The sequence below is a fragment of the Staurois parvus genome, unplaced genomic scaffold (assembly GCF_062004578.1).
Source record: "Staurois parvus isolate SC_StPar_1 unplaced genomic scaffold, SC_StPar_1.0 ptg000486l, whole genome shotgun sequence".
In the NCBI taxonomy this organism is placed as follows: domain Eukaryota; kingdom Metazoa; phylum Chordata; class Amphibia; order Anura; family Ranidae; genus Staurois; species Staurois parvus.
In genome coordinates, this window is record NW_028318282.1 from 1,901,760 (window position 1) to 1,915,851 (window position 14,092).

A 14,092-nucleotide genomic window follows, 5' to 3' on the forward strand; every position below is an offset into this window, starting at 1 on the left:
TATTTTATATTTGTTGGCACATTTCATATGTGCCCACCATTAGAAGTGGGTGGATTGAGGGAGGTTTCTAATGGTGGGCATACCACCACACACTTTTCATTATAAAGTTGTTGAGTTTATGTTTTATTGTTAACCCTTGTTGATTTCTTTGCAGGAACGTCAAACTGCAGCACTGACCTGTTTATTCTGACAGCAACAGGGTCTTGCTTTCAGAATAGACATAAGTAGGTGTGTGCAGTGCTGTCGGATGAGATTTTTCATCCGCAGTTAAAAAAAAGAAAATATATGCCAAAGCATGGGGGCCTGGGGTGGCCAGTGGGTGGATGGCCCCCATGCTTCGGCATATATATTTTATATTTGTTGGCACATTTCATATGTGCCCACCATTAGAAGTGGGTGGATTGAGGGAGGTTTCTAATGGTGGGCATACCACACACTTTTTCTGGCAGAGATTTCTTCTCTTTTTTTTCATTCAGCCCACAGGCTGCATAAAGAAAAAAAGAACATAGCATATACACCCAACAAGGACCAGTGACGTACTGGTACATCACTGGACTTTGAATGGTTATACCAGGGTGATGCCTGCAGCTGCAGGCATCATCCTGGTTTTATTTTTTTCAGCCGGAAATGGGCTTTCATGTAAAAGCATTCCTAGTGGTTAATTAGCTGCAGAATTGCCTTTACAAGCAGCGGGAGAAAATGGCCCCCCCTCCCTGAGATTTGCTTTCCAAAAAGGGGTCATTTGGGGGTGTTTGTTCTATCCTGGTATTTTAGCACCTCAAGAGATGTGATGGGCGGTCAGAAAGTAAAAGCTGTGTAAATTTCAAATTATCTATACCATAGTTTGTAGACGCTATAACTTTCACACAAAGCAATCAATATACACTTATTGGGATTTTTTTTACCAAAAACATGTAGCAGAATACATTTTGGCTTAAATTTATGACTAACTTTGAGTTTACGATATATTTTTTATAGCTGAAAGTAGAAAAAATTGTTTTTTTTTCAAGATTTTCGTGTTTTTTTGTTTATAGCGCCAAAAATAAAAAGCGCACAGGTGATCAAATACCACCAAAAGAAAGCTCTATTTGTGTGAAAAAAAGGACGTAAATTTCGATTGGGTACAGCATTGCATGACCGCGCAATTATCATTTGAATTAGTGCAGCGCTGTATAGCAAAAAAAGGCATAAATTACAGTATCTATACCATAGTTTGTAGACGCTATAACGTTCACACAAAGCAATCAATATACACTTATTGGGATTTTTTTTACCAAAAACATGTAGCAGAATACATTTTGGCTGAAATTTATGACTAACTTTGAGTTTACGATATATTTTTTATAGCTGAAAGTAGAAAAAATTGTTTTTTTTTCAAGATTTTCGTGTTTTTTTGTTTATAGCGCCAAAAATAAAAAGCGCACAGGTGATCAAATACCACCAAAAGAAAGCTCTATTTGTGTGAAAAAAAGGACGTAAATTTCGATTGGGTACAGCATTGCATGACCGCGCAATTATCATTTGAATTAGTGCAGCGCTGTATAGCAAAAAAAGGCATAAATTACAGTATCTATACCATAGTTTGTAGACGCTATAACGTTCACACAAAGCAATCAATATACACTTATTGGGATTTTTTTTACCAAAAACATGTAGCAGAATACATTTTGGCTTAAATTTATGACTAACTTTGAGTTTACGATATATTTTTTATAGCTGAAAGTAGAAAAAATTGTTTTTTTTTCAAGATTTTCGTGTTTTTTTGTTTATAGCGCCAAAAATAAAAAGCGCACAGGTGATCAAATACCACCAAAAGAAAGCTCTATTTGTGTGAAAAAAAGGACGTAAATTTCGATTGGGTACAGCATTGCATGACCGCGCAATTATCATTTGAATTAGTGCAGCGCTGTATAGCAAAAAAAGGCATAAATTACAGTATCTATACCATAGTTTGTAGACGCTATAACGTTCACACAAAGCAATCAATATACACTTATTGGGATTTTTTTTACCAAAAACATGTAGCAGAATACATTTTGGCTGAAATTTATGACTAACTTTGAGTTTACGATATATTTTTTATAGCTGAAAGTAGAAAAAATTGTTTTTTTTTCAAGATTTTCGTGTTTTTTTGTTTATAGCGCCAAAAATAAAAAGCGCACAGGTGATCAAATACCACCAAAAGAAAGCTCTATTTGTGTGAAAAAAAGGACGTAAATTTCGATTGGTTACAGCTAGAGATGAGCGAAGTATTCAAAAATTCGATTCGACTGATTCGGCGAATTCGTAGAAAAATTTCGATTCGAGTCGAATATATTCGCTGTGAATTTAACTTAAAAAAGGGTGTTTCTAGGCTTCAGAGAGACTTAATATTAGTGCTGAACACTGTACCTTTAATTTAAATGCCCTTGGAGTCTGCTGGGGAAGAGAAATAATACTGTCAGGCAGTATGACATGCAGATGAGTGCCGTCGATCTTAGAATCACCGCACACTTCACTCATTTGGCCAGTCACGGGGCCAAAACCAGAGTGTGGAGCCACAGTGTGGCGGTGGAGGCAGCAGCAATGGGAGGCCATACAGCACCCTATGACAAAAATGGAAACCACCAGCAGTGTGAGGAGACCTGAAAGTGGCACATGGCAGAGTGTGGCGATAGAGACAGCAGCAATGGGAGGCCGTACAGGGACCCATGACACAATCTGGACGTGGCAGCAGCATGGGGAGGCGGTACAGGGGCCCATGACAGATTACGGGCCTGGCAGCAGCATTTGGAGTCGGTACGGGGGCCCATGACACACTCTGGACCTGGCAGCAGCATGAGGAGGCGGTACAGGGGCGCATGACAGATTACGAGCCTGGCAGCAGCAACTTGGACAGGAGGACGTTCAGTTTCTGCACCGTCTGGTGCGTGCTCGCAAACTGTTGTCTCTTGGAAACGGATTCCAAGAAAGACTGCTGACGGAATCCGTGAAGAGGAGTAGCAGGAGAAGGAGCATCTGAACGAGCGGAATATGCCAACAAGCGACAACAGGGGCCCATGGCAGATTAGGGGCCTGGCAGCAGCTATGGGAGGCCCGTAATCTGCCAGCACCCTATGACAAAAAATGGAACCCACCAGCAGTGTGAGGAGACCTGAAAGTGGCACATGGCAGAGTGTGGCGATGGAGACAGCAGCAATGGGAGGCCGTACAGGGACCCATGACACACTCTGGACCTGGCAGCAGCATGAGGAGGCGGTATATAGGGGCCTATGGCAGATTAGGGGCCTGGCAGCAGCTATGGGAGGCCCGTAATCTGCCAGCACCCTATGTCAAAAAATTCTACACACCAGCAGTGTGTGAGACCTGAAAGTGGCACATGGCAGAGTGTGGCGATGGAGACAGCAGCAATGGGAGGCCGTACAGGGACCCATGAGAGACTCTGGACTTGGCAGCAGCATGAGGAGGCAGTATAGGGGCCCATGGCAGATTAGGGGCCTGGCAGCAGCTATGGGAGGCCCGTAATCTGCCAGCACCCTATGACAAAAAATGGAACACACCAGCAGTGTGAGGAGACCTGAAAGTGGCACATGTTTGGGGCATGATTCATGGCGGATTTAGTCAGTTGTGTCAGGAACTGGTGGTTTGAAATCCAGACTAATCCACGCCTGATTCATTTTCACAAACGTCAGTCTCTCCACACTTTGGGTGGACAGTCGTGTCCTCCGCGGAGTTGCAATACCTCCTGCCGCACTAAACACGCGCTCCGATGCCACGCTACTGGCCGGGCATGACAGCCTTTCAAGGGCAAATTCAGCTAGTTGGGGCCAAAGGTCAAAATTCTTATGCAAAACATGTTCTTTCATTAGACCCAGAAAGAAAGAATTTGCAACAAAAGGAAGGCTTTATAAATCAGAGGATTTTTACATCTGCTCCACAAACTTTGTAATTTATTTCATGTCTTGCCCATGCATCCTTTTATATGTAGACTGCATCATCTGCCCTTTTACAATACGTTTTGGTGAGCATCATAGATTATTAAAAAAAGGGAAAATACAAGCACAGTGTTCCTTGGCATTTTGCTGAACATCACAATAAATCTACTGTAGGCCTAAAAGTTTGGATCGTTGAACAGATCCCAAAATGTCTCCCGGGAGCAGAATGCTTTCACAAGCTCTGTGAATGCGAGACATACTGGATTTATACTCTAGACACTTTATCACCTGGTAGATTAAAGGAAGAGATATCAACTGTTTTATATAACATATACATCTTTTCCTTCTCTTTCCTTATTCATTTTTACATACATCTCTCTTTCTTTCCTTACAGTTGGTGGGGAGCAGATCTGTTGGGGTAGTGGGTGATCTCCCCCCCCAAAAAAGTAAGTATACTATTAGTTACCATTTACATAGTGAAGTAAAGCCCTCGCCCCATTATTTCCCCCCTTAGTGTGTACATTTACATGTGCACACATTCATATTTATATACCATATATATTTATATATACTTTTTTAATAGACTGTTTTAGTAATTTAGTTTATCTAATTTTTTTAAGTTCTTTGATAATTTAGTCTATGGCATGTCTAGAGAATATGGAGATGTCCTGAGTGAGACACCTATACATCCTTAGCCTTCAATTCATTGGTTGTCCATATAAATTTATGTTCATAGTATCCAACAATACCACTAGATAGCATATGTTCTAATTGTTTTAATTAGTGTCCCATTGTTGTACCAATCAATTTTTTCCATCTGGAGGAGGTCACGCTGTCTCACAAAGTATAATAGTCAGCACACCTGTTTGTCTAGTTAGCTTGACAAAGAAGCACGGCCCCACAGTTGGTGCGTCACTTCCGGTGATGCGGCCACGCTGAACCGCACACCACAGCAGTTTTCTGGTCCTTGGAATCAGACACCCTGACCAGCAGCCTATGCATACCTATCCCGGAGGACTGTATTGCACTTCAGATGTGCCTGTATTTACCTTCAAAAATGTGAGTGCAAATTCACAGCATTGTTTTAATAAAGTGTATAACGGTCTGCACTCAGTGACACCTTCTCTTTATTTATATGAATTGACCTGTATGTCTATGGGTGAATGAATGTAAATGAATGATCATCCATTTAAACATTCATGTCATTTCAGGTCCTTTTTCTATAAATGTAACAGCCATTGTCCTGATCCGATGAAACAGAATGGTTGTAGACTGATGTAAACTGAGGTAAACTGCACTCGGCTGAACTGAAGACGGATGTGCAAACTGATGTTAACTGACCCATTAAAATGTGACTGAATGGATGATGTCCATGTTAAAGGGGCCTAAGTCCTCTCTTTGCCCTGCTTATGTGTGCTCCCTCCATTTGTATATAGTTAGTTAGGTTATCGTTGGCTTGCTGCACTTTCACATTTATTTTATCGCTTTACATTGTTTATGGTTTACTGGTGTTGTAAGAGTGAAATTTATGTTAATAAACTTAATTTAACCTTATTTAGCCTGGTTCATGATTTCTTAAGGTACAGCCCACCGATCTGGTCATCCTACATGTACATACATGTGTAGCACCCTCCTAGGTAACTAGGGGGAGCTAGACTGCAATTTTCAGACAGGGGCCGAGTGGCAGTCCAGGTGTAGACAGAGTGTCAAATTCAGGTCAGAGCCGAGTGGCTCTGCAGATCAGCTCTCTGAGACTTTCCCCTGCACTAGAACTTTGGAGTAAGTTATAGAAGAAGCGAGCAGATGTGAAGAGTGGCTGATCTTTACTTTTGAGGGATCCTGGCCGATCCCCAACAGGAGGCTTGTCAAGGACAACCCTTAAAAGTGAAAGAGCCTGCTCAGCAGCAGGAGTGTTCGGGTGGAAGAGGATGGAGTGAGGCTGCAGAGAGGAGCCTGGGAAGGGGCTCAGATGGGAGAGGGGCTCACCTCCAGGCAGGAGGACCAGAGAAGGCTGGAAGCTTGAGACTTCACCAGCCCCAAGAGCGAGGACCACCTGTGTGGCACAGAAGGAGCTGGCCTGGTAGCAGCCACCAACCACCAGCAACATGGGAGAAGAACTAAGTGAATAGACCTGCACCCACTGGGCCAGATAGGGGAAGAAGGCACTCTTGTGGGAAACTGAATTAGCATGCCAATGAGGACTGTTTTACCATTGTATGTGGTAGACACTGGATCCCCTGTCCAGGGATTCCTTCAGACAGCCAGATAGAGGAGCATCTGGGGTGGTACTACAGGAGACACTGGCTAGCTTTCCAACAGAGACCGCTGTAACCACTTGTACATAGTTCAGGAAGTTGTCCTTGGTTGCTCAGTTCCATCCCATACATCCCCTTACACCATCCAAGTTCAGTCTATGTGACTAAGTGTGAAATCTAGCACTGGTGAAAGTTGGTGATGATGTTTACTTTTCATATACACTTGGAGGACACAAAATGTATGTATTTGCTTTAAATGAAAAAGAAAGGACCTACATTGCTCAAAATTCACCTTTGAGTAAAGTAACTTGATCAAAATTTTCTAGAAACAGAAGTATTCTCAGCTGGTACCATATAGCTTATCTCTTGGGACTCTTGGAGAAAGATTCAGTCTTCCATCTACACTTTTCCCTATGGGGCTTATTATTGATCTCAGAAGATTTTTAAGTAAGCTATATATTGTAGGTTCCAGATAACATACGGTATATGAAGAAACAGGATCTGTTTGATTGGGAAAGGATAATTATTGTTCTGTTCTTCATTTTGCTGATATTTTGTGTTTGTATTATGATTCACAATCAAGATCAGACACCTAAACCTCGGTATACAGGCATGTATAACATGAATTTTAAAGAATAAGTTGGATAAAATTTACTGTTTACTTACAGTAAGTACGGTAATACCAAATTTTATTATTTGGTCTTCTTTTGTGTCCACTTAAATGTTGAAAGTAGGTTATTAAATTTAAATGAGAAACTGATTTACAGGGTTGCATTTATTAAAATGCAAAACTCCATGCATATATAAATGTATCATTTGAATTGGAAATGTATTCCTTAAAATAATCATTACATATTTTTTTTTCGCCACATCTTGTATAAGACACATATTAATTTCCAAACATCCAATGCAGCGCAGAAATGAAGCTAAAAGAAAGAAAGCAGCTCTTATGATCAGGCTTAGACTACCACATTGCAGATTTTATTACATTACAGGATACAGTCAAACACAAACAGCTTACTGATAGGAGGAGAAATTAAGGTAAGCCAAAATGATGACTTTGAGCATTGATGCCCCTGTATGTCCTATAAATCAGGCTGGAAGTTGGTTTGGGCAACATGTTGCATTGGTTAATGGCAGTAGAGAAGAGAAAGGTACTTGACTGACCTGGCTATGCTGTCTGCCTCAGGTACTGGCATCATATGATTGTCATCATATGATACTTTAACTGTGTATTTATCTCTGCATTTTGTCTCATTTACATTCTTTTCTATACCTAACTGGATAAGCAAAATAAGGATATCCATGTTGAGGCCTTGTGCGAAAAAAAAAAACAATTAGGGAACCATTGATAGTGATTTCTGCTTTGTATTCCCCAAACAAACTTCAACGTATCTAATATGTGCCCGGTTTATATTCAAATGGGTCACATACTGTAACTAATTCCAATACATTTTTATATAACTACTGTTCTTTCTGTAATTTTTTTTTTACTGTGATTATACAGAATTAAATAGATTGCACTGCACCTGAAGTTAACAACGTTCATCTACAACTGAAAGCCTATTTTATCGATAAACCTCCATTTTGTCAACTATGACATAGCGGTCATGTGGACAGCCAGGGTTGAGAGGCATCAGACACGCAAACATTTGGTAGTTAGTTCTCAAAGTAGTGATAATTATAAAAACACTACCAGTAGAGGACTTCATACTGGGGAAAGTTAATATACAGATTGTTGGCAGGTAGTGGTTACTGTATACCTGAGTATCAAATGGAATGACTGAAGTTTTCATTACTTACAGTTTCATTGCATCTTGGGAGACTAATAGATTAAAAGGTTCTAGCCTTTGTAATCTTAAATGGAAAAAAATATTGATTAAATTTTTTTCAATGTACAGAATTTTTAGTGATTTGCTACAAAAAGCCTATACAGAAACTGCTGAGGTTCACAAAGATCTTACAAAGGAAGCTACAAGGATTACAAAAAACACAGTAAAACAGCAACCTAAAGTAACTTTAAAGGCTCTTTTTGTTTTTTGTTTTTTTTTACAGAGCAGCCCTGATCTTCCTCTTCTCAGGTCATCCTCCAGCGTTCCTAGCCCCTCACCCCTGCTGAGTGCTCCAAGAGCAAGCCGCTTGCTCTGGGGGGCACTCATGAGTGCTCACTCCCAAGCCCCGCTCTATATCTCTATAAGAACCCCAGGAATGTGTGCGTTGGGATTGATTGGTTTATTGGACACATAGAATGCATGAAGGTAAAAAAAACCTTCAGCCTTTACAACCACTTTAAGTAGTGAATGGTCAAACACTATTTTTGGAGAATAAGGACATTGTTTGGTAAAACATACTTTAATTCACATAACATATTATGCAATGTTTATCAAACAAGTAACTATGATTTTGTCTCAGAAATTATATTATTTTAAAAACAAAATATAATTTTTAAATAAAGTTAACATTACTCCTGTCATTAGATATTGGTTAGGTGAAAATGGGCAACAATATTTTATCCTTTTTTTTTGTATCTTCTTATAATAGGTTACTGATCTAAGCACACATTGCATTTTTCACATCTTTAATTTTTCTTCTTCAAATTCCTGAGAATTTCTTCTTTTTTTTAGTTTTTTTTTCTGTCTTACTTTATCTAATTACTTTCAATAATAAGAAAATGAAAAAAAAAACCAAATGCCTATTAAAATTTAAGTAATACAGTCATGGCCGAAATTGTTGGCACCCTTGATATTTTTCCTGAAAATCAAGTATTTCACACAAAAAAGGTATTGCATTAACACATGTTTTGCTATACACATGTTTATTCCCTTTGTATGTATTGGAACAAATATAAAACAGAGGCAGAAAAGCAAATATGACATAATGTCACACAAAACCCCAAAAATGGGCTGGACAAAAGTATTGGCACCCTTAACTTAATATTTGGTTGCACACCCTTTGGAAAACATAACTGAAATCAGTCGCTTCCTATAACCATCAATAAGCTTCTGACACCTCTCACCCGGAATTTTGGACCACTCTTCCTTTGCAAACAGCTCCAGGTCTCTCTTATTGGAAGGACACCTTTTCCCAACAGCAATTTTAAGATCTCTCCACAGGTGTTCAATGGGATTTAGATCTGGGCTCATTGCTGGCCACTTCAGAACTCTCCAGCGCTTCTTTGCCATCCATTTCTGAGTGCTTTTTGACGTATGTTTGGGGTCATTGTCCTGCTGGAAGACCCAGGATCTTGGACGCAAACCCAGCTTTCTGACACTGGGCCCTACAGTGCGACCCAAAATCCTTTGGTAATCCTCAGATTTCATGATGCCTTGCACACAGTCAAGGCACCCAGTGCCAGAGGCAGCAAAACAACCCCAAAACATCATTGAACCTCCACCATATTTTACCGTAGGTACTGTGTTTTGTTCTTTGTAGGCCTCATTCCGTTTTCGGTAAACAGTAGAATGATGTGCTTTACCGAAAAGCTCTATCTTGGTCTCATCTGTCCACAAGACGTTTTCCCAGAAGGCTTTTGGCTTACTCAAGTACATTTTGGCAAACTGTAGTCTTGCTTTTTTATGTCTCTGTGTCAGCAGTGGGGTCCTCCTGGGTCTCCTGCCATAGCGTTTCATTTCATTTAAATGTCGACGGATAGTTCGCGCTGACACTGATGCTCCCTGAGCCTGCAGGACAGCTTGAATGTCTTTGGAACATGTTTGGGGCTGCTTATCCACCATCCGGACTATTCTGCGTTGCAATCTTTCATCAATTTTCCTCATCCGTCCACGACCAGGGAGATTAGCTACAGTGCCATGGGTTGCAAACTTCTTGATAATGTTGCGCACTGTGGACAAAGGCAAATCTAGTTCTCTGGAGATGGACTTGTAACCTTGAGATTGTTGATATTTTGCCACAATTTTGGTTCTCAGGTCCTCAGACAGTTCTCGTCTCCTCTTTCTGTTGTCCATGCTTAGTGTGGCACAGACAGACACACAATGCAAAGGTTAAGTGAACGTCTCTCCTTTTTATCTGCTTTCAGGTGTGATTTCTATATTGCCCACACCTGTTACTTGCCCCAGGTGAGTTTACAGGAGCATCACATGCTTGTAACATTCTTATTTATCCGCAGTTGTGAAAGGGTGCCAATACTTTTGTCCAGCCCATTTTTGGAGGTTTGTGTGACATTATGTCGAATTTGCTTTCTTTCCTCCCTTTTTTTGTTTTGTCCCAATACACACAAAGGGAATAAACATGTGTATAGCAAAACATGTGTTAATGCAATACGTTTCGTGAGAAATACATGATTTCCTGGAGAAATATCAAGGGTGCCAACAATTTCGGCCATGACTGTACTTCGCACTGTGGAGTTTCCGAAAACCCATGCTTGCTAACCTTAATGCTTCATAAAAGGCTTTGCTACATAGAAAAAACTACATTTACTATATATACTGTATATAGCTCATCTCTTTTATAAGCAGCCACATCAATTTAAAATACTAACCTTTAAAGTGTTAGTTCACCTTTACCAAAAATTTGCTATGCATATAAGGAGGGCCTGTAGGTAAAATAAACTGTGCAGCTTTCACTGAAGTTAAATAATTCTCCTTCTATAAGTGTAGGTTATTTACATACCTACCAAGGCCTGGCTGAAAAACTCCCAGGGATGGCATCACACTGTCTTGCCTTGTTGCTAGGACTTTGCTAAGATGCTCTCAAATTCAGACTCCTTCACATGCACTCACTCTTCCGTCACAATCAGCAATGCTATGATGGAGGAGATAGTGGACCACACATGTGCGGGGGTTTGGGAGCTCACTCCTGTGATGGTGGGAGCGAGCAGTGATGGCTGGGAGTGTCTTAGCAGCATCCTAGAAACAAGGCAGGATGGGATTTTCAATAGTGCCTGTAGATAGAAAACTGCGCAGCATTGGATAATGCTCCTGTTATAGGTGTAGGCCATTTACATACCTCCTCAAGCCTGACAGTTTTTGAGCCAGGCTTCAGTAGATATGTAAATGGCCTGCACCTCTATCAAGAACATTACGCAACTTTGGTCAAAACTACACTGTTTTGTAGGTTCTATTGATCATTCTGGGCTCTATGGAAAATCTAATACTGCTCTTACTGAAATGCTGTGTTATATTTTATTTAAGGACATAGCAAATCTTATCTTGCACCAGGACTAGGCTTGAGAGGGTGGCTTGTTCTCACAAAAAGTAGCAACTTTTAGTACCTGCTTTGAACGTTCAGGTGCCACCACTAATTGGGATATATACTAGAATCCTCCTGTAGCATCTGTGCCTCTGGACTTCTTATTCTGGACATAGTCTTTGTACTGGATAAATGTGACCAATGAATCTGTTACGTGGTTCTAATGGTGGCTCTGGCACTTTTTCCAAAACAAAGTCTCATCTAAAGACCTGAGGAAGGGGATATATTAAAACATTGAAATCCACTGGCTATGATTACAACATTCACATGAAAAAAAACATTCATCCTTCCATACCTATATAAGCCTTAGCCCCTCTGAATTGGAGAGGAGAGCTCACTGTTTTTTATATTATGTTTTAATTTCCATTGTATGTAAGGCCCCTTTGGGTCATGATGTAAAGTATAAGCTTACCTTATTTACAACACACCAAGATGATCTCTGGTTTGTGCTGTAGATTTTTTTTCCAGTTCATGTATCTTGACAGCATAGTACCCTCTGATCATGACAACATCATAGGAAACAAGAAAAAGGTTTGCGTCAATTTCTTCTACATACAAAACTGCATCATTTGAAATAGGAAGCAGATAATCCTGATCTTGTTTTATAAAACAATTTTATAAGCGGAGATTTTGAATAATGCGTTAGTGGTTTCTGTATGGATCAGTCTTTTTATTCTTGTACGTTTAAGCAAATGGGACTAATAATTTTAGTTTTTTCCATATGGATTCTATTTTTCTGTTAAGTTGATTTTCAAATGATCAATTTTAAATAAGTAGAATACAAACAATAAACAAAATGTTTAAAAACATGATTTTGCACTTCCTACTCTTGGGAAAATTAAGAAATTAATTTTATCTCGAATCCCCTTTTAAATCAAATGCTTAAGGTATTTATTTTTTATTTTTGGATTTAGTAATGGAAGGGACAAATATAACATCAATAGATGTATTCCTGTTAATGGGTGTGACCAACCTTTCATGGCTTCAAAAGACATTTTTTGCTTTAACTCTCTCTTTATATCTGCTTAATGTGTTGGGAAACACTGTGATTATATCCCTGGTGTTCCGAGATATTTCTCTTCATTCTCCAATGTATTTTTTATTGGCCAACCTATCTTTTGTAGATATCTGCTTCTCTTCAGTCACAGTTCCAAAGATGATGGTTGGGTTCTGGAAGGAAAACACAATTTCATTTGAAGGTTGCATTGCCCAGATGTATTTCTTTCACTTCCTGGGGTGTACAGAAGGGATTATTCTGGCTTCCATGGGTTATGATCGCTATATTGCCATCTGCCATCCTCTTAGATACAATGCTATAATGGGGAAGATGATTTGTGTTCTGTTTGTGCTCATTTCATGGCTGATTGGACTTACCACTTCATTGGTTCATGCGATCATGACATCCAAGCTTACGTTTTGCAATAGTAACAAAATCATGCACTTTTTTTGCGATGTTAAACCAGTAATAAAGTTGGCTTGTGTAGACATCCACCTCAACGAAGCAGTACTGACAAATGTTCTTGGGTTTTTAAGCACAAGCACCTTTGTCCTCACCATTGTATCATATATTTTTATAATTCTTAACCTTTTAAAAATACGATCATCTCATGGAAGGTCCAAAGCTTTCTCAACATGTTCTGCACATTTGTCTGTTGTCATTTTGTTCTATGGTACAGCCATGTGTACATATCTTGGCCCATCCACAAAAGATAGTATAGAAAAGGACAGATTAGCAGCTCTATTGTTTACAGTGTTCACACCGGCAATGAACCCAGTTATTTATACTTTAAGGAATCAGGAAGTTAAAAAATCTTTTAAAAAATTCTTGACTTCATGGCTTTAATGTTTGAAATGAAAACAAATTTCAACAAAATTCCAGCACATATCAGCATACCTGTATTCAGTAATGGAGCATAAGAAAACCAAAAGCAATACACCTGTGAACAAAGTTTTTTGAGTTCTTAGGACATTTTTGATTTTCTGAATTAACATCTTCTACAATATGATCTGATCTTTATTTTGGTCATAATAACAAAGCCAGCTTTTCTTGGCAAACAAGAATCACGGGAAGGACATTTATTGAATCTGTCTTATTGTTGACAGTGGCCAATCTATTACATTTTTATTTGACAATTCTGAGTTTGAATTTAATTCCTGAATAAAATAAAAAAAACTAAATAAAAATAGGGTTAATGTTTTGGTCTGCTTGCAACTAAACTGTACCGATTGGTAACGATAATTGCACACAGCTGGTACAGGAAAAGTCAGGAAGAAAATAGTATATAGAATTTCATGCAGACAGAGTGTTTTATATTTATATATATATATATATTCCCATCATCAACCTAAAACTAAAAAATTGGCTCTGAAAAGCAAGTGCCTATGTTTCATCTTTATGCCTTATAGTCAAGCACATCAGAAATTCTTTACTTTCTCAGCGATAGTTGGTCCTAAACGCAAAAGGAATGATCAGGGATTTATGGACAAATGCTTCTTCTGTCTCCACAGAGTGGGGGCCCAACTTTCTGGAGGAGGGAAGATGGGAAGGTAAGAGGATAAAGGCTAAGTTGGGGACCTGAGTGGGGTAAGGAGATGAAGTGTGGGACTACATTTTGAAAGGGGGACAGGACTGCAAGAATCAAGATACATTAGAATAAGGCAAGTACTCTTCCATGAGTCTATCTACATGTAGAGAATTATAATGTATTCTGGAGA

The 14,092-nt window shown here is 39.4% G+C and overlaps 2 protein-coding genes across 2 annotated transcripts in view; both read left to right on the forward strand.

Annotated features, from left to right (window-relative positions):
• LOC149452261 (olfactory receptor 12D1-like) overlaps nucleotides 1-4,609 on the forward strand; it is a 38,950-nt gene extending 34,341 nt beyond the window's left edge. The window contains exon 4 of the mRNA XM_089689541.1: nucleotides 4,535-4,609. Within this exon, the coding sequence (XP_089545667.1) occupies nucleotides 4,535-4,609 (75 nt within the window). The remainder of the gene's footprint in view (nucleotides 1-4,534) is intronic.
• Nucleotides 4,610-12,177: 7,568 nt separating this feature from the next.
• On the forward strand, nucleotides 12,178-13,555 carry LOC149452262 (olfactory receptor 12D1-like). The gene has a single exon (XM_089689584.1). The coding sequence runs from the start codon at nucleotides 12,294-12,296 to the stop codon at nucleotides 13,218-13,220; it is 927 nt and encodes a 308-aa protein (XP_089545710.1). The 5' UTR covers nucleotides 12,178-12,293; the 3' UTR covers nucleotides 13,221-13,555.
• The last annotated feature ends 537 nt before the right edge of the window (nucleotides 13,556-14,092 follow it).